Genomic DNA, 23,092 nt, shown 5'->3' with positions numbered 1-23,092 from the left:
TTATTGTTTTTTAAGTTTTTATATTTCATGGATGTTGATGATGATTTATCAAAATTTAATTGTGATATGTTGAATGTAGATTGTAGTTGTAGAAGATAGTAGAAAGGTAAAGGCAAAGTGACGCCAATGGATCTTAGGGGACTACAACAATTTCTAGACACGTGGACTGATTTCAGTACATGATATATTGACAGCAGATTTTGTAAGAATGAAGATTTGTAATTTTATTTATTAAATAGTAATTGTGGATGTTTAATGACTATTTTGTTTTTTTTAGAAGGTATTTGCTCCTATAATCCATGAGCAACATTGGTGGTGTTATGCAATCAACTGTCGCACACGCCAATTTTTTGTCCTTGACTCTCTTGGGAAGACATGACATGGAAGAAAAAGAATAGACAATGCGATTTTAAGCTTAATTCTTAATATAATTGCTATAGTTGGCAAATTCAATTATTCATGACTAAAATGTATGTTGATATTTTGTACTGGCTTTTTTAAGGCCCATAACATGGAGATTTTATTTGGTTTTCTTTTAAATGATACCGATGCTGATAAACCTAAATTTGAAGTCCTTAACCAAGACTTTCCCCTTCAACCCAATTTGTAAGTACCAATTTTTGTCTTACATTTTATCCAATATAACTATATTCATATGATTTTGTGATTTATGTTCACATATTTGGAGATATGATTGTGGCATGATGGTGTTGAGATATATTGAGTTGTGGGATGGTGAAACAATCTTTGATGAAAAAAACTTCCCCAAATACACTTCTGTAAGTGCCTTTTATTGAATTTCGTTTTGCTCTCATGGTATTCACTCGTTATAATTTCATTTACTTGATTTCATACCGCAAGAACAACTTCATGCACTCAGGAAACATTACATATGTGATTGATTTATGTACCCTGGAAATATTCATCAGAATTACTTACTCCAAGTTTTAGATGTATATAAACGTAAATAGTTTTTGTTGGCAACAATTGTAAAATATGATTCGAATATGACAATTGTCATTCAAACATTTGACTTTTGATTATATATGTATTAGGGAGGGAAAATTTATCCTCCTGTGCTTTCCATAGCTGTCCACATTAATTTGGTGCCAAAATTCAGTGGTGGGTTACTACTTAATGTTTGTAAACTTTCATCTTACTTTGGAAAACATTAAAGGAAAATTGTATCCCAAATTCAATTACAATTAATTTTGTAAGAATAAAATGGTAATTGAAATAAAGTTCTTTTTCTTTTTTGCAAATTAATTTTATGAAAAATATATGTGGGTTTCATATTAATTGTTCTGTACATGCGACTTCACTTAAAAAATGTAGTAGGGTTGTTTTCCTAGGAATGCCCTAAGATAAGGTTTAAAATAAGTGGAATGTGGACTGTCCTTGTTGTGCATAGGTGTCGTTTTCCCTTTTATCGAGGGCTGAAAAATTGGTCTGTCACTTTTCAAATATGTTACTTCTTATCTCGTGCATTAACTCGTACGTGGGTTACAACTTAATTCAGTTTGAATTACAATGTAGTCTTAAGACTGATGCATGTTAGTATACGTATGAATGTTAATTCAAGAAATAATGGAATGGTAAAAATGATTATATGAAGTTCATACACATGTTGGCATGACTCCCTTTCAATGAAATCAATGATGACAAGTTTTTATTCAAATGCATTGAATAAAAAATGTCCTCAAAGTGGATCATGCATTGATTATAAAATCAGTTGGTCAATGTACAATGAAGAAATCATCCATTCAAGTGTTAAATGTTTAAAACAAAAGTCCCATTCACCATACCTATGGCACAACAAAAATTACAATCATGTTAAATCAAAAAGAGGACCAACCCATGGCCACATGTTCTAAATACTCCGTACAAAATAATAAATTTGTGGACAATTCAGAGATGTCATTTACAAACACGTTTCATGTAACGATGTTCATTGATGCCATTTCATTTTCAAGTGCCCATATCGTCAAAATAAAAGACCAAACCATCGTCATTCCTGCAAAAAATTATTTAATGAGTGTTGGGTGAACACCACATTGTTAAGTGCTTAATAATGATGAAGTTAAGTGCTTAGTAGAACACCACATTGTTAACTGTAAAATACTTGTGTTTGGTTAGTATGCGTAACGACTTCCGAATGGTCAGTAAATGAGATTAAATCCATATACAATGTGCTTCCCTATAAAGAATAACAAAGAATAAAAAAATTGTGATCTTATTGTAAAAAAAATTTGAATTCAAATATTCAGTTATTTGATTTCATTAATTGCACATACCATTTGAGCCCTACAGTCTTTATTTTTAGCACCCGTAGAGTTTTGCCTCTTACAAACCTTCTTCACTATGGATTTCAATCTCGTAGATCGGGGTCTTCTCTTTCTCTTAACAGAAATAGGGTTGTGGACACTTTTGTTGGTTGACACGGTTTCTAGAGGACAATGATTTTCAGTCACGAATTCAACCCCTTTTTTAGGATTATCAAAATATGACAATCCATGATCATACGCAATGGAGTCCAATTTCTTAAACAAACATTTAGTTTTGTTGTCTGACTCGCATGCCACCTCTTCAATCTCATAGAAACGCTTACAAAGTGCATCATACCTCTTCAAATTAGCTTCTTCCTTTTTAGTATTGCATGCAACCCTTATGTAAGTGTGCCTTCTACGCATCAGCTTGCTCCATCTTTTTAAAACATATTTGTCTGACACACTTTTAATGCCCTCTTGTCCATACATGACTAAGCAGTGCCTACAAAGTATTCCTCTGAACTCAAACAGAAGGCAAGTGCATTGTATCTTAAGCGTGTGATAATCAAACAATACATCATGATACTTGTCTGCACATTGACCTTTCCACATAAATTCTTCCTTAACATGGTATTTTGAGGTTCCCGATTCAAATAAAACATGTTTAATCATACAATTCATTTTACACCTAAATACGTGTTGAACCTCAGCAAACTTAGCATGAGTGTATTCAGCCTGAAATTGTCTCTCAATAAGGGAGTGTGACCCACAAGGAATACTGGTATTGAAGGATGCAAAGTCAGCTTCACACTCCTTCTCAGCCTTTTGCCTAATGGCATTATCGTATTGAATCACAAATTGTTGCAATGTGGTTGTCGAATTGATGAACCCATCAAAGAATCCATTCATGCTCTCACTTCGCTGCGTAGTCGACATGTCAGCCCAAAAATTATTCTTCAAATACCACGGTACCCAATGCTGTCTATCTTCACACAATGTTATAAGCCATTCATTTTCATGTAATCCATTTTATGTGATGAACTTATCCCAACCACACTCAAAACCATTAACACTTACTGACTCATACACCAACTACTTCATATCATGCTTTATTTGCTTGTAACTTGAATACCCTTGCAACTTCTCAGACACTTTTTTCATGATGCGCTAAGGGAACCATTTGTGTCTTGTATTGGGAAAGACAATTTCAATTGCATTTTTCATGGCCTTGCATTGGTCGATCACGATTCCATGTGGTGCCTTATTTGACATGCAACACAACCAGCATGTATATAACCATATAAATGTTCTGGTGGCCTCTGATGATAACATCCCACAACCTAATAAAATGGAATGACCATGATGATTTACACCTACAAATGGTGCAAAAGGCATGTCATACTTATTAGTTAAGTATGTTGTGTCAAATGACACCACATCCCCAAAATCTACACATGCTGCTCTACTCCTACCATCCGCCCAAAACACATTAGTAATTCTATTCTCCTTATCGACGTCGATTTCAAAGAAGAAATCGTTATTTAATTCCCTCATCCTCAAGAAATGATTACACAAAGCTTGCCCATCGCCATCCATAACCAGCGCTTGTCTCTGCTGGCCAATATAGTTTCTAACATCCCTTTCCACAAAATCCAAGTTTTCATAACCCCCAACATCAAATACTAATGAGCGAAAAATTTTGTTCAAACGTACACCCGCCTTATCATTGATATCAATTACTCTTGTTGCCTACATATTTATCTTCCTATTACCGCGCACAAGCCTTGATTTGTGTGGACTTAAATAGTGATTGTGTTCGTCCACCACACTTCTAATCAACCATTCACATTCCTTTTTAACAATAGTAACACGTGTATGGCAAGCCTTTCTTTGAGTCAAGATTATCTTCTTTTCCGGGGGATGTTGGACACATGGTTTCCTTCTCGAGAACAAACTAGTTCGACGTAGCACAACTCATTATCATCGTCTTTCTTTGATGTTCTGATTCGGACACCGAAACCACTTCTGATTGCATGTTGTTGATAAAATTTCTTTAGTTCATCGACAATTTCGAAAGTCATCTCCACCTTTGGAAAGAAACCCAAGTGGGATTCACCAGAGTCCTTGTTTGTTGAAATAGAACCATTGAGGTTACAGTTGTTTTCAGGGATATCATCTTCCAATAAAGTAATGCTATCCAGACACAAAGTATGTGTTTCTTCCATGATTTTCCTTGTATAAAAATTTAATGAAGTTCATAAGTCATGCTGTGAATAGAATTTTGAAAAAAACAAAATAACGTCTATAATAAATTCATACGGGTAAGGACGTCTAGTTTTCTGTAAACAAAATTAATATCCAATGCACATTTTACTGTTGTTGACGATAACAATCCAACACAAAATCATTTCGCATTTTATTGAAAAGTTAATAAACCGTAAAACTTAAAGTATAGTAATACACATGCTGGAGGTAGCCATTAATGCTGCAAATAAGTTGAATGGATAATCAATGAAACCATTTGTTACTCAACTTACTTGATGAATGCACCATAAAGCAAAGTAGGTCGATTCGTAAAAAGTAATTGTGTATGCGCCAGCCAGTCGAGACAAAGGGGACGTTGTCCATGGAGGATGGGTTGTTGTAAGCCATCAATTGCATTAAATGAATGAGATGTGGTTGGTGATGGAAAAGTAGACCGTGGCTTCCAATGTAATAGGGGAATTAATTAGATAGTTGTTTCAAACGTGTAGAACAAGCTTCCGAAGGGTAATTTCGTAAAAGTAGCCCACTTTTTTCAATTATAAATAAAAGTTAAAGGTTTAAACCTTTACCTCGACTAGAGCGAACTTGGTCTTGGTTTGCCTAATCACATTGTGCGTTCTCCTCATCCCCAATCCAATTTTTTTGTGCGTACGACCTTTTTCTATGTCCTTATACCCATTACTAATTTTTTCAACTACTTTGTTCACTTCCTCTGACGTTTTTTGAATGTAAACAATTCTTTTCCAACTACAACAAATGTGTAGGTTGAACTAATGGAAGCGTGGGATGGCCTTGACATTGATGAGTTTGACGTCATGTCATTCATCCGGAGATGCAATTCCAACAATAATTTATTTCTGACCCTCAAAATACACAACAATTAATGAAGGATATGACTGCTGCAGGTGATGCAAGAGACTTTAACTCAAATGCTTGGAAATGGGCTTGAAGGTTTGTTGAATACCATCGTAAGCATGTTCACCACTAATAGCAGGATTACATTAAAGACATCATTACGTTTAAAAATAATAATCATCCATGCTTTCAGGTTTAGTTACTAAAGGGGACATCAAAAATATGATTTTACTCTCTTCTAGGAAATCAATGGAAAAAATACCTTTGGTTGTCGGTGTGGTGAAAGAATGTCATCCCAACGGGTTGGGTGACATGTCCATAGTAATTAAGGTAACATGCCATTAAGGGTTGTGTGTAATTATTTTGAAATGCATATCACATTTTCTTCTTTAATTGCTTCAGGACCCTTCAACTACAGCAAAGGCAAGCGTCCATAGAAAAGCTGTCATGGATCCTGAGTTTGGTTCCCATATTGTTATTGGAGCAACCCTGATTTTGAAAAATGTATTTTCACCGCCTCATGTACTTTGACTTCATTTGGTTTTGATAATTTTTATCAAATATAAATCTTAAATCTTAAATATGATTCATCAGGTTTCAGTTTACGGCCACAACCCATGGGTGCCTCCTTACCTAAACATCACCATTTGCAACATTGTGAAGGTAAATTTTTTTTATTACATTTATATTTATACTTATATTCAATTCATCATTAATAAGTATTCAAGAATGACATAAGTCCACCAACTGGCCATGAAGTTGAAGCTTCTTTGCCCGTTGTGTGAAACTACCCAGGAGAATATCTTGATGTTGACGATATACTCAAGAAGCTGGTCCCTCCACCTAAAGTTGTGATAACTTCTTACCATGAAGACACTTCCAAAACATCTGTTGCCGGATCATCATGTGGCCCATGTCCTAATGTTGGTATTTGGTTTGGTGCGACCTCACCAGGTAGAACATATGATGCAACTGCCGATGTTGATGCCACATTTGATGTTGAATGCCCTAATGTTTAAACCGGCTATGGATGTTAGTAATCATTTTGTCATCACTCTATTAAATATTAATGGTGTATTGCGTTTATGTGTTTGGTGAACACCTTTTCCACATTTTGGAAAAACTTATTGTTAATTACTTACAGTTGTGCTTATCATTCCATGAGTGAATGTGTTTTGTCAATGGAGAAGGATACTATTTTAGTACTGATTGTTGGACCCCATGTTGTGCACACCATTAACACACACCATATTCAATTTGATTTAAACCAATTATTCATTTTAATTGTCTGAAATCTTGCTTGACCCGTATTGAAATCTAACATGCAACCCAAGCCCATTTAAAGTGTAACCCACCAGAGCCTTTTTGGACAAATATATTATAACAGATTTCTATAGTGGAATTGCACCAATAATTGTTCCACGTCCTTGGTGGACCCCAATATGTTCCACCCTTTTCATACACGCAATATTCAATTTGTTTTAATAAATTTATTTGTTAGAACTGACATAAAAGGTTGCTAGACCATATTCAAAATCAACTTGACATCCAAGCCCATGTAAAGTATAAGACCCCAAATACTTTTTGGATAAATATGTTATAACATTTTTATAATTTAAGAGGACCAATAATTATCCCACGGCCTTGGTGGACCCTACTGTGTTCCCCCTATTTAGACACTCAATAATTAATTTGTTTTAAATAAATTTATTGGTTAGAGTAAAACAACAAGTTTGATGGACTATATTCAAAATCAACTTGACACCCAAACCCATGTAAAGTGTAACCCACCAGAGACTTTATGGACAAATATGTTATAACATATTTTTATAATTTAAGTGGACCAATAATTGTCCCACGGCCTTGGTAGACCCCATTGTGTTCCCCCTATATAGATACTCAATAATTAATTTGTTTTAATAAATTTTTCAGTTATAGTAGAACAAAAAGATTGGTGGACCATATTCAAAATCAACTTGACACCCAAGCCCATGTAAAGTGTAACCCACCAGAGACTTTTTGGACAAATATGTTATAATATATTTTTATAATTTAAGTGGACCAATAATTGTCCCATAGCCTTGGTAAACCCCACTATGTTCCCCTCTATTTAGACACTCAATAATTAATTTGTTTTAATAAATTTATTGGTTAAAGTTGAACAAAAAGATTGGTGAACCATATTCAAAATTAACTTAACACCCAAGCCCATGTAAAGTGTAACCCACCAGAGACTTTTTGGACAAATATGTTATAACATATTTTTATAATTTAAGTGGACCAATAATTGTCTCACGACCATGGTGGACCCCACTGTGTTCCTCCCAATTTAGACACTCAATAATTAATTTGTTTTAAATAAATTTATTGGTTAGAGTAAAACAAAAAGATTGGTGGACCATATTCAAAATTAACTTGGCATCCAAGCCCATGTAAAGTGTAACCCACCAAAGACATTTTGGACAAATAAATTATAACATATTTCTATAGTTTAAATGGACCAACAATTGTCCCACAGATTTCTATACTGAAAGTGAACACAAAGAAATTAAAGTATCATATAGTACGAACATGTCATTAGAAATTACAAGAGATACCATTAAATACTAAGAACTACTTTTTAAAGAACATTGTTCATATATAAGAAGGTCATAAAGTACTTCTAATTCAAATTATTTCACACATAATTATAATTTCCAACTATTTCATCAACCTCCTTATCCCATAACTTGCATATGAAGTTCGAATAGAACGACTTTTGTAACGTGTGTGTGGTTGATGCTTCATTCACGCATACATATTGCTTTCCTCCATTTGGACACAAATTTCATTGCTTTTATGAAGTTCATGATCTTCATCAACAAAATTGCCACCCAAATCAAAACTATTATGATGTGTGTGAGCATGAGAACCATTTTCTTCATAACATGGAAAATATTCGTTAGGCGGTTGTTTGCTCCTCTCCTTCATCTTTGCTTTTAGATTATGAATTGATTGCTTAAGTTCCTTAATAGCTGCTTCTTGTTGTAAAATTTCACGCATAAGCTCTTCCTTCTCTTGTTAAGAACCCCCTCCTTCATCTGTCCTTTGAACTTTTCCAAATCCACACCCATATTCATGAAAACCTTCTTGAACAACAACATGTTTAAGCTCTTCTTCTGACACGGCAATATCATGCAAAATCTGCCATTATTAACAACATCAACCAACAACTTAAATTAAATCATTGAATAAATTGATGCACTAATAAACACAATAAAATTATAAATTGTAAACAAAGATAAAACTAATCGCTTTCTTCTTCAAACTACTACTAACTACGAAATCCCCTACTTTAACATCCATCCAATGCAATATTCGTGGTAATCAGGTGGTGGGAATTCCTCCCTTTCTCTTCCAAATCAACAAATACTTAAAAGCCCATAACTGTAACAAAATTTTAACAGCCTTAACTAATAATTCAGGATCATATTTTATAAAACAACAAATTTACGATTAATTTATTATACTTGTAACAAATAAACACAACCATCCACATGAAAGTATTTCGCATTTCCTTCGTCGCTCAACAACAATGAAGCATTACATAGACTCCCAACCAAGTACTCATACACAAGACTACCCCAATTATATTTTCCAAGACTTCCAATGTCATCCACAATGTTGAACAATATTGGAAAAATTCTACCACTACGACTTGACAATAGAAACTCACATATCCCTATCAATACATAAAATCTACAAAAATCAACTACACTTAAATCTTCATGATGTTGCAATAAGAATTCATAAACGATTTTGACATCAACATTTTCATCATCAAAGTGTTTCCTAAACTCATTATGAATAAAACCCTCTTTCAAATCAATTTTAGTTCCAACCACCCTCAGCCCTAAATCTAAGCATACATCTAATAAAGAAAATCTAACAATTTATTTACTAAGGCGAAAACCTCCTTTCCTCTCAACCCACACATTAACCAACTCATTCAGAAGATTTCTACTTATCTTCATAGACTCTTTCAACTTCGGCATCCAGGAAAATGGTGTTCTTTCTAGACAAATAATTTGTTCTGGTGTTAGGCTCTCATTCAAAGAACCAACATATTGCGTCCGACATGAATGTCTGAAATAAATCAACATCCATCATAAAAAAACCACATAAAGTCATTATTTAATAAATATATTGAAGAAGCTTATAAACTATTTCCAAAGTCATACCTTCCTCTCAATTGTACAACCATCGTCTTCACTAGCATCACTCATCATTCCCAAATTAGATCTTCACTTCACAAAAAAAAAAATATAAATCAAATAATTCATTTAATGGTAACACTTCTCCAACATACATAAATGCACACATGTATTCAAATATAAAACTTTGATCACCAAAATAGATAATTGAGGAAAACAATGAATACAACACTACTATTGAAAAAATATAATAGGGAAGACCACACCCAACTATTACTTCACGATTAATCATAAATATACAATTTGTAATAATAGTTTGGGAAACAACTTATTTTAACCAACCATCACGGTTTAGCTTCACAAACTGATGAACATATTAGTTGCGCCACTGCTGAAACAGATCAACAAAAAGAAAAATGGAAAATGGAGAAATTAACATCATATGGTAGCTCAATTCCTTGCTAGATTGTATGTTCACCGACAACCATCAAGTCACAAAAATCACAATATGAACAAAGACCAATAGAACCACAAGCAATCAAAATGAATAAAACCACAAAATTGACAAGCAATCAAACTTCTTCAAACCATTAAATCCACACAGATAAACCATAACCGAAAATGGAGAAAATGTTACCCTTACGTGTTTGCTTCTTTATGGGATGGTTGTTCGGTGGGTTTCGCGACTCTTGCAGGTGCGGTTCTTTGCTGTTCGCGATTGATGTGGTGTTCGTCGACAGAACGACGTGGAGGGGAAAGGAGAAACAGGTGCTTCTTGATTGCAGTAGGTTCCAAAATCGTCCTTCTTGTAGCTCGGATTCACCCTGGGGTTCGACAGTTTTGCAATTCTTGTGTGGTGAAAGGATTTAACGGTGTGGAGGGGGGGGGGGAAGGAGATAACAAGTTTTGTTTCTTGTCTGTGTGCACAACAAATGTGGGTGGGGGTTTGTAATTGTAGATTCAGGGTTTGGGAGATTTTAAAAATTAAAAGGAGAAAGGGGTTTGGGGAAAGGGTTTTTTTCTGATGAAGTGAAAGGGGTTTGGGGTTTGAACATTAAAAGGAGAAAAGGTTTTTATGATGAAGTGAAAGGGGTTTGGGGTTTGAACATTAAAAGGAGAAATGGGTTTTTGATTTTTCACGGTGGAGGAGAGCAGAACGGGTTTTGTTTCGTATGTGTGCGAGGTGGGTTTTGTGAAACGTGGTTGGGAAGGTAATTGAAGGTTCAGAGTAAAGAAGTTTTTGAAAATTAAAAATGAAAATAGGAGTTTGGAGAAGGAGTTTTGTGATGGAGGGTGAGTTTCAAACATGCATGCATAAAAACATTTGACTTCTGTATTGTGATTTCAAATTTTAATTAAATTATAAAAAATTTGAAAATTAAATCTACCCGGCCACATCAAATGATAAAAGAAGTGGTAAAAAAAATGAGTCATTTTGATCATTACTCAAACCTAACACTGTTATTACGCTTCAAACAATATCCCAAATATTTTATAAAGGAAACTGTCTTCTAAAAGCGCACCGACTAATAGCGCCTGAACTAGTATTGAATTAAAAATAATAATTTTTTATAGTAAAATATAAATTACATCATGGTAGTTATGAAAAAATAAAACACTATTAAAATTTTTACACTGATTTTATATATAATAACAAATTTAATATTTAACCAAATAAATTTTATAACTGTATATTTTTCATTAATAACAACTTTATAAGTATAATTATGTACTTCGATATTATAACGTCAATAAATATTTCTTTTCAATTCTTAAACAAACTAATCGTATATATAATAGAATAAGAACAATCTGATTTTCAAAAATAAAAAATCAAAGATATAGTTTGATAAAATATCTTAACAAATAAATATAATTAATATTTTAGTAAGATTTTATTATTAATTTAATAATATTTTATTAATATTTAGTTTTGAATTTATTAAAAATGTTATTTGGTATATTTAATTAAAATTCGTAATTTAATACATTTAATATTTTATTTAGTATATTAAATATCTATATTGGTATATTGAGATATTTGAACATAGTTATAATTAAAAATATATCACAACATATTTATCGTGTATCAATATATGATAATAACAATTGGTTGTTATAAAGGATTTAAAGGCAAACAATCAATAATCAATGATATCTCTTCATATCCTTCCTATCTACTTTCGATCTTCATCAGCAACTCGGTGATAAATCCTCAAAGGAGATTTAAATTCGGCTTTCCAAAAATATCAATCTTCCCACATGAGCAACACTCATTATTATATGTAACAAATGAAAACTATTGTCATTATAATGTTAAAAAGACCCAAAAACCAAGGGAAAGTTTACGTACCATAAAAATAATTATATACAAAATTATCAAATTGAAAAAAAAATCATTAAATAAAAAAAATTATCTAATAAATTATGAATTTATTTTAGTATTTTAAACATAGATATGGATTTATTCTTATTAGGTATTACAAAGAAGATAGATATAAAATTATTCTTATTAATTGTAGGCGTAAGTTTAAGACAAATGAGTCATATGTCTTAGTTAACCAAGTTCAACAAGTGTATTATGTTAAAGATATTAAAGACCCTAATTGGCTTGTCATAGTGAAATAAAGCCTCAAGATTGGTATGATATGCTAGAAGAAATTATAAATGAAGTATGTTAGCAAAACAAAGAGATTGACTCAATTTCATTTATATTTAATGTGTCTGATGTTAGGATCGAGTGTTTACCACTAGGCCAAAAACTATAGCTATTAGTAAGGGCGCAACTCTTTTTACTTAAGAGTGTAACAACCCAAGCACCATATTTCGATTGTGACCTAGCCAACTTCGGCTCTGCCACGGGACAATTGATGCCACATGCAACAATCCCCCCTCAGCAATTGTCCCACTAGGAATCTCACTTTTGGATTGTGACTTGGCCCATCTGACCTCCGCCATAGGACAATTGTGCAACCTGCAACAATCTCTCACTAAACAATTGTCCACGGGAATCGAACTCATGACTTTGGCTCTGATACCAAATGTGAGGTAAAAAGAGTTGCACCTTAACTAATGACTATAGTTTTTGGTACAGTGATAAACACGTTCGATCCTAACGATTGGTACCAGAGTAACATCTGATAGAGAACGCAAGTTTTCATTAGATAAAAAAGACCTAACCCAATTCACAACTATGGAAGTTATAGACAATGACAATGAAGAAAACGATGATGAAAATATTGATTTAACAGAGGATGAAGAAAATAATATTATTGTGTAAGATGATAGTGATGATAATTGATTATTGTTTTATATCTTTTTTGTAATGCGTATTTTATTTATCTATTTATTTTCATCATCTATCTATATAAAAATTATTTACTTTGTATATAGAGGAAGATAAATAGATAGACATATAGAAAAAAAGTTTAAACACTTTCTATTTTACATAATAAATCTAAATTTGAAGTAAATATATTAATTTTTTAATGTCAATAAAAAGTTTGAGACAACAAATAAATAAGAAAAAATATCAAAACAAATATAGGAATTGTGAGGTGATATAGTGGTCTAATCTGGCACACCTTTCTCAGGTTATGAGTTCAAATCATAATTAGAATGAATTTAATTTAAATTTGTTTTTGACAATTAGTAATAATAATTATTATTTAATTATTTTTAATATATAAATATTCAATAAGTTTTGTATTGAGTATATCTTTATTAAATAAAATAATTTTATCATTAATAATTATTTGTGATATGTATATTTTATCCATTTTAATAAAGATTGTGGCAAATATAAAATTTACCACTATTAACTACATTATTAGAAAATAAAAATAATGTTGACTAAAATAACATAAATTTAATATTTTTTTTGACTAATTATACATATATATATATATATATATATATATATATATATATATATTTATTTATTTATATTTTTAAAACATTATTAATTTGTCAATAATAATAAATAATTATTAATTTATAAATATTAAATAATTTTTATATTAATTATATTCTTATTATAAGAAAAATAATTTTATTATGTAATATTTTTAGTAATATATGTGTTTTCATTTTCTTAAATATAGTTATTGTGACATTTTTATTTCATTTTATCATTATTGTGAAAAGTATTTGTGATAAATATAAAATTAGTCACAATAATATATAAATAGTGACATTATTTTTATTTATCACTATTAATTTCATTTTCATTATATAAAATAATGTTAAGTAATGAAAGAAAATTTTCACATTCATTTATGAAATAATTAATATATATATATATATATATATATATATAGCTATGAATTTTCTATTAAATATAAAATAAATTTGTAATATATTATTATTGGAATAAATATTTTATCATTTTAATAAATGATAATTAGTAATTATTTATTCACAAATTAGTAAAATATATTTTAATTTTTTAATAAATTTAATGTGACATTTTTTTTTTCATTTTGTTACTATTATAAATAATATTTATAACAAATAAAAAATTTGTCACAAATAATATATTAATAGTGACAAAATTTATCTTTGCCACTATTATTTTGTCACAAAAGCTTCAACCATTATTTCATAAAATTTGGTGCAATCGCAATTGGGTCTATAAAATTTTGGTGCAATCATAGTTCGGGTCTCTATTAAATTTAGCAAGCTAGAGTTTCAAATTCCTCCTTTTAAGGTATGAGTTTCATTTTTCAAGTTTTAATTTCTACCCCTTCAAGATATTAATTTTCCAAGGTATTAATTCATGTTGTAATGAGTGTCCTCTAGTAGATGAGTCTCTTTTTCTTCCTCTGTGTAAAATCGCTGCACAATTCTAGCTCATTCTTTGCCTTTTTGTCAAATTTTCATTTTGTTTTTCTCCCAATTTTAATTCCTTTAGGTCCAAGTGGAGTAATATTAAAACTGATAACGTTGCATTTGAATCTTTTCGAATCTTATCTCCAAATGCAACGTTATCAGTTTTAATATTACTTCACTTGAACCTAGAGGAATTAAAATTGTGAGAAAAACAAAATGAAAAATTGACAAAACGGCAAAGAATGAGCCAGAATTGCACAACTCACTGAGGAAGAAAGAAAAAGAGACTCATTTACTAGAGGACACTCATTACAACGTGAATTAATACCTTGGGAAATTAATATCTTAAAGGGGTAAAAATTAAAACTTGAAAGATGAAACTCATACCTTTAAGGAGGAATTTGAAACTGTATCTTGCTAAATTTAATAGAGACCCGAATTATGATTGCACCAAAGTTTTACGGCCCCAATTGCAATTGCACCAAATTTTATGAAATAATGGTTGAACCATAACTTTGTTTCTAAAATGAAGAAGTAAAGATTTAGGTGAGAGTGAGAGGTAGACGTAAATGTGAAAATTTGGAAAGCGAGAAATTTGGGGAACTTGTTGGGTAACTGTCACAGGCCTAGATGAACACACCTTAAAAGTTTAATAAAAATCAATTAACATAATAATTTATAATTATATTTATTAATTTAATTTAGTAAATTAAAAAATGAATATTTTTATGATGAAACTTTCTAAAAATTTACGCCTGTTATTTTTTATTTATTTATTTTAAAATATTATTTTATTAGTAATAACATAATAATTACAAATTATAAGTTATGATATTAATAACAAACTTTATTATATATTTTTTGATAAGAAATCATCACTAATTTTCTTTTTACTATATAATCACATTGATAAATTTTCATTAAAATTAGCAAATTTTTCTTATGATCAATGTTCAAATACAAATGTTTTATTTACTGATTTTAATTGAGTTATATTTACCGATTAATGAGTTTGTGTTATATAAATATTCAAGTTAACAAAATTTTGTTATTTTCTAAACATATTAACAAACTTTTTAACATATTTTTCTCAACAAACTAACAATATAAAATATTAAAGATAGTGATTTTTTTTAGAAAAAGATAAAATTTAATAAATAATAGAAGTCTATATAAATTTTAGAGTACGCAGAAAAGAAAAAAGAATGACATGATAAAGAAAAGAAACATGAGAGTGTTAAATTGAAGAGAAAAGATCAAAATTTTTCTGTGAGTTATGAAATATGTATTTTTAATTATTTATTTTAAGATTTCATGGATTTTAATTATAAGATTTTATTTGTTCTTTACCATGTTTAATAGAAAGTTTTTTAACTTGATAATTTTTTTTTCCATTTGATAGGTATGGAATTGAATAAAAGTTGGATGCAAATTTCTGATCGAACAAAACCTTTATATGAGAAAGGAGTTCTCGACTTTATTGAATTTGCATTTACCGATCTTAGGGAATGAGAGTTAATATGTTGTCCATGCAAAAAGTGCAATAATAATCTCTTTAGGTATAAAAGAATCATATATGGGCACTTGATCACAATTGGGATAAAAAGATATTATGTTATATGGGATCTTCATGGAGAAGTAGCAAAGAAATGTGATGAAGATGAACACAACCACAATTATAATGACATGATTCAGAGTCTGCCACATGACATTGTGAGTGCTATTAATGTTGAAAACGCCAAAGAAGGTAAGGAAACAAGTTATACAACAAATCCGAAGTATAATGCAATGAATGAAAAAACATCCAACTTTTATAAATCATTAGAGGATGCTGAACAAGAATTATATCCTGGTTGCAAAAACTTCTCCAAGTTATCATTTATTGTTCAATTACTGAATATCAAATGTCTCTTTGGTTTGAGTGCAAAATCAATTGATGTCATACTTACTTTATTGAAAAAAACATTTCCATACAGAAATAAAGTTCCTGACTCATATTTTGAGGCTCGAAAAATTATTCGTGAACTTGGGCATGATTACACAAAAATATACACTTGTGTGAATGATTTCATTCTTTATCGAGGTGATTATTTAAAACTCACTTCTTGCCCAACTTGTAAATTTTCTTGATATAAAGATCCACAAAAAAAAAAGTTACCCAAGAAAGTTGTGCGTTATTTTCCTTTAGCTCCAAGGTTACAACAATTGTATATGACATCAAATACGGCTAAAGAAATGAGGTGGCACAAAGATAGGCCTTTTAATGAAGATGGGAAAACGAGACATCCGACTGATTTTATTGCTTGGAAGAATTTTGACTCACTATATCCATCTTTTGTGTCAGATCCTCGCAATGTTAGACTTGGTTTAGCAAGTGATGGTTTCTCCATTTGGAAATATGAGTATTTCATATAGCGTGTGGCCAGTTGTTCTAATTCCTTATAATTTGCTACCTTGGATGTGCATGAAAGATCCTTATTTCATAATGTCAACACTTATTCCTGGTCCCAAAGCTCTTGGAAATGACATTGATGTGTATTTACAACCTTTGATTGATGAATTGAAAGAACTTTGAGATAATGGTGTACAGACATACGACACATCAATGAAAGAAATGTTTCAATTACATGTCTCTATTTTATGGACTATTAATGATTTTCTCGTCGTGTATGGAAATCTATCAGGGTGAAGTACTAAAGGAAAATTTACTTGTCCTTGTTGTAACAAGGATACATGGTCATTAAGTTTACCAAATGAAAAAAAATTATTATATGTTATTTTTGCCACTAGGTCATTCTTGGAGAAATAATGCAAAAGCTTTTAATGACACTAAAGAAAATCGTCCACCTCCTACACAATTATTTGGACACGATCTAGTTTAACGATATCAACAATTTGACCAGGTTAATATTATTATATTTTGCTTAAAATCATTATTTCAAACTACTATTATTTTTCTATTATATTAAAAAAGTTTTCTTAGTTAAAAATAAAAATCAAAGTAAAATATATTATTTAAAAACAATTATTTAAATATTATTATTAGATAATTTTATTAAATGATATATTTTGAATATATAAACTAATACAATATGTATTATATTATAATTCTATCTTATTTTTGGAATTATTTTTAAATTTAAACAATAGTGATAGATAATATATTTCTTCTTCAACGTGAGTCTAAACTAATCTAAGTAAAAGATAAAATAATATTATTTATGAGATAATTTTATTCATTGGTATATTTTGAATATATAAATTTATCCAATATCTAAATTTTATTGTATTATCGTTGGTAACTAACTTTATCCACATTATCAATTTTATCTTAGTATGTTAGAATTATTTTTAAATTTAAACATTAGTAATAGATAATATATTTCTTTTTGAACATGAATATAAACTAATTTAAGTAAAAGATAAATTAATTTAATTTTTTATTTTATCTTATATACTAACTAAATGGTTATATTTAAATATTATTTATTATTATATAATTTTATTAAATGACATATATTGAATATATAAATTAAAAAATATCTAATTTAAATTGTATTAATTAAATAAATTAAAAAAATAATTATTAATATTTCTTAGTTAATGGTAGTCACTATGTTTTTTTTTTCATTAACTAATTCTTTATTTTTGTATTAGAATTAGTATATTCATATTTTTTATTAATGATAAATACATTCAGGTGACATTTGGTAAATTTGTCCATAAAAGAAAGCAAGAAAAAGTTCAACTACCAAAGAATTGGAAGAAAAAAATTATTTTTTTTAGTTGAGTTATTGGAAATGTCTAAAATTACGTCATTATTTAGATGTCATGCATATCGAAAAAAATATTTGTGATAACATCATAGGAACATTGATGGATCTTGAAAAAAAGACAAAAGATAACATAAACTCCCGATTTGATCTTGCTCATATGGGTATACATTTAGAGCTTCATCCAACAATGATTGAAAAAGGAAAATACACATTTCTATATGCATGTTATATCATGTCATCTCAAGAAAAAACATGCATTTTGTCAATTTTTAGTTGATTTGAAAGTTCCAGATGGTTATTCACCCAATATTTCTCGGTGTATAGACGTTGAAGGGGAAACAATATATGGGATGAAATGTCATGATTGTCATGTATTTCTACATCGCTTTCTCCCTCTTTTAATTCATGGTGTTCTTCGAAAGGAAGTTTGTGAAGGCCTAATTGAACTTAGTCTTTTTTTTAGAGAGCTATGTCTAAAACATTGAGTCTAGACACTTTACACCTGCTAGAAAAAAACTATAGTTTTAACCTTGTGCAAGCTAGAGAAAATATTCCCTCCTTCCTTTTTTGACATAATGGTCCATTTGCCCATTCACTTAGCAAATGAGGCTAAGATTGCTGGCCCAGTGCAATATCATTGGACGTATCCAGTTGAAAGGTATCTTCGTAGGCTAAAATCACATGTAAGAAATAAGGCTCGTCTAGAAGGATGTATTGTTGAGGCTTATATTGCACAGGAGTGTGTGCACTTTTGTTCGAGGTATTTGGATGGGGTTGAGATAAGATTAAATAGATGTGGAAGAAATTATGAGGGTGATAAGTCAAAGTTAAAAATTTGTCTACAAGTTGGAAAAGCATTGCATGCAAAAAAAGAATGTTGAGTTAATTGTAGTCAAACAAAAGCAAGCAAGAAATTATGTTCTCCAAAATTGCAATGATGTTTTCCCTTTTAATGGGTAAGCGATTTTCTTGTATTACACATTTATATTATTGTGGTTTTATGTAATTCAACATAATTATGTCTTTTTGTGATCAAACTACATAAACAAGAATTGGAGAAAACAAACTTACAAAATCTGGAACAAAGACATCAAAAAGAATTTTTTCAATGGTTCAAAAAATATGTAAGAATCAATTAAACTTGCTTGGTTGTTATTATATAACTCAACCACATTTCTAATTCTTTTTATTTTTTTATCAGGTTGCACATTTGAAAAGAGAATGCATCATAAAAATGAGTCATTGTTTCACTTGGCTTGTGAACCAGATTCACATGTTTTTCGATATAAAAGTTATTTGGTAAATGGTTGGAGGTGTAATGTAAAGGATTGGGATATGTCCTTGAAATCACAAAATAGTGGAGTTTTAGTTGAAAGTGGTGAGAATGCAGGTAACCTGGATTATTTTGCCATCTTAATAGATATTATTGAATTAATTTACTCTGGTGGAAATAATTTCATTTTATTTAAATGTGATTGGTGGGATGTGTATTCTAAAGGGAAAGGATACAAAAAAGATAAGTATGGATTTAAATAGTAAGCACAAGTTGAAGACAAATGAGCCATATGTCTTAGCTAGCCAAGTTCAACAAGTGTATTATGTTAAAGATACCAAAGACTTGAATTGGCTTGTAGTAGTGAAAACAAAGCCTCGAGATTGGTATGATATGCCAGAAGAAGCTATAAATGAAGCATGCCAAGAAATTGAAGAGATTGGCTCAATCTCATTTATATCCAATGTGTTTGATAAAGAAAACAAGTTTTCTTTAGATAGAAAAGACCTAACCCAATCCACAACTGATGGAAATCCAATGATGCCTATGGAAGTTTTTTACAATGACGATGAAGAAAGCAATGATGAAAATATTGATTTATAGGAGGATGAAGAAAATGATATTATTGTTGAAGATGATAGTGATGAAAATTGATTATTGTTTTATATAGTTTTGTAACACAAACTTTGTTATTAGTTATGTTTATTCTATTTATCTATTTATTTTCAATTATGAAAATATTATTTACTTTATATATAGAGACATCAAGAGATAAGGAGATAGAGAAAATAATGTAGGCACCACTTTATATTTTGCATACTAAATATAAGTTTGTAGTAAATATATTATTTACTAATATTAATAAAAAGTACAAGACTATATTTAAATAAGAAAAAAATATCAAAATGCATATAGTAATTGTGAAGTGGTATAATGGTCTAACTTAGCCTTATTGCTATAAGGTTATGAGTTCGAATATTAAATAAAAGGTTTTTAACGATTAATAATAATTTCAATTAAATAATTATTTTTAATAAAGTTTTTATTAATTATATTTTTATCAAATAAAAAGTTTTTATTATATAAAATTGTAGTAATGATTGTAGTAATGAATTTGTGATATGTATATTTCATCAATTTTAATAAAATTCGTGAATTTATCACTATTAACTATATTATTAAAAAATAAAAACAATACTGACTAAAATAACATAAATTTAATACTTTTTTTCCACTAATATCAAATTTGTAAAGTATTATTAATTTGTCAATAATAATAAATAATTATTAATTTATACATATTTAATAATTTTTATATTAATTGTATTCTTATTACACGAAAACTAATTCTATAATGTAATATTTTTTTAACATATGTGTTTTTATTTTTTTTATTTTATCACTATTGTGAAAAGTATTTGTGATAAATATAAAATTAGTCATAATTAATATGTAAATAGTGACAAAATTTTATTTGTCACTATTAGTTTCATTTTCACTAAATAAAATAATAACTAAAAACAATTTCACATCTAATTTCTTATACATAAATATAATTTCTTATTAACTATAAAACAAATTTATTATATAAATTATTCAGATAAAGATTTTAGCATTTGAATAAATAATAATTATTAATTTACAAATTAGTAAGATGTATTTTAATTTTATAATAAATTTAATGTGACATTTTTTTCTATTTTGTCACTGTTATAAACAATACTTGTAACAAATAAAAAATTTGTCACAACTAGAATATTAATAGTGACAAAATTTATCTTCAACACTATTTCTTTGTCATAAAAGGTTACATTTCTTATAATACAAACATGGTTAACACATTTAATTAAAAAAATTAACAAAGAAAAAGTACCAAACAAATTTTAGGAAAAAAATAATAATAATCTTAAGGAGCAACGATGTGAGCTTTTTCGATATATAATTTCATAATTACAAAATTACAAAATATATAATTATATAATTATATAACTATAAAATTACAAAATTATAAAATTATAAATTTGTGAAATTATGAAAATACAAAATTATCAAATTATCAATTTTGTTTTGAGTTGTTGATTTTATAATTTTACAGTTATACATTTAATGTTTTTATAATTTATATATTTTTTATTTTGAAACTTATAATTTTAATTATAGTTAAAAACAATTTTCGTTAAATACAGTAAATATTTGGAAAAGATATCGTGATTAGGTTTCCTGTAACAAAATATTATGTGGCAATATGTGACGATTTTTAAAGAGGGTGATAGTGCAATATAACTACTTCAATCTTCTAGAAACTCTTTCGTAATATTTGATCTGCAAAGTATTTCTCTTTCTTGTGATTTGTTGATAAACTTATGACAACATTCACATTTTTCAATCAGATAATGTTTCCTTCTTTATCTTGGTCTATCATTTTTTATATTCTTTAGATTATATCTTTAGTCAATCATCAATAAGTATATATTCTAATAATGCTAAGACTTTCGACACAATTTTCTCTTACCAACTTGTCATCAATTTCAACATTTGGATTTCCATGACCATTCAAAATTGATATATGTATCATCTTGTGATTTGATAATTCCTTTTTGCACCATCTGAACTTGATTATATATTTGTCATATTTTTAATCATCTAGTCACTCTTTCTTTGAAGTCTTCTAATGGAAGCACTAGTCTAATAAGCCTATTCAACATTGAGCTTGTTGAGTTGACTTTGACTCCACTAACAACTTTGTCTTTTGCTCGTTTGACATAGATACTCATCTAATGCCTTTGTGTGCTTGTGTTGACTCATCTAATGCCTTGTTTTGACTCGTCTAACACTTGGCTTCATTTTCGTTACTTACTTTCTTATATGTTTTGGTTTCCATACTTCTGTCTTCATCTTGTTATCATTTTTGGTTAATTGAATCTCTCATCATTTCTAGATCTCATTGAAGTGAACCTTCACATCTAGAAAACCTTGGTTATCTTAATGTTCAATGGGAATCTTCATTAGGTTTTCTTAATCACCATAAACAGCATAATCTCTAAAATGCAAAATGGGTCTTTATCATTTGGTATCTAAAGCCTAGGTTATCTTCAATAATGGTGTTTTATTATCCTAAAAATCAATTAACTTATGTTTCTTGTTTGGGGAAGCTCTCAACCAAGTGAAGAAAAATTGGTGTTGGCACATTTTTCCAATTGACTTTGAGGTTAAAGTATCACAATCTTACACTCTACATCTTTGTTGTTTTACCAAGTTGAGACCATGTTTTATTTTGTGTACGACCGTGAGCTATGTTGATGTTACCATGACAATTTTTTCATTGCCTATATCTTGCGAGTCTCTAAATGTGCCTAGCTTTTGAATTTGAGTCATATGTCATATCCTAAATTGAAGTTTTCCATTTCTTGTTTCTCAAGCACTAATGTAGAAAAGGCTTTTTATACTGATTACAAAACCGTCATAGATACAAGCATTATAGAAAGTCAACATTTTTTATATTAGACATTTTTTATATTGGATAAGGTTACAATTGGTATAGAAAGTTAAAAGTTCATCATTTTTCTCCTTCTTTATATTTTTCGTGTATCCCATGTGAAATTTATGTTTTCGTTTATCTTTGTCCCGTAATTG

General features: G+C 29.3%; 1 protein-coding gene across 1 annotated transcript; it reads right to left on the bottom strand.

The window, feature by feature from the left end:
* Positions 1-2,267: 2,267 nt before the first annotated feature.
* On the bottom strand, positions 2,268-3,203 carry LOC114180492 (protein FAR1-RELATED SEQUENCE 9-like). Its single transcript, XM_028066806.1, has one exon. The coding sequence runs from the start codon at positions 3,201-3,203 to the stop codon at positions 2,268-2,270; it is 936 nt and encodes a 311-aa protein (XP_027922607.1).
* Between the last annotated feature and the right edge of the window lie 19,889 nt (positions 3,204-23,092).

Source organism: Vigna unguiculata, chromosome 4 (genome assembly GCF_037176805.1).
Source record: "Vigna unguiculata cultivar grain cowpea cultivar isolate G323 ecotype 2 chromosome 4, ASM3717680v1, whole genome shotgun sequence".
Taxonomy (NCBI): domain Eukaryota; kingdom Viridiplantae; phylum Streptophyta; class Magnoliopsida; order Fabales; family Fabaceae; genus Vigna; species Vigna unguiculata.
The sequence above is the reverse complement of the archived record's forward strand: the minus strand, read 5'-3'. Positions and strand labels throughout refer to the sequence as shown.

What these genes read in the sequence shown, in the direction of transcription:
- LOC114180492 (XM_028066806.1), bottom strand. Translation starts at nt 3,203, where the DNA reads ATGTCGACTACGCAGCGAAGTGAGAGCATGAATGGATTCTTTGATGGG.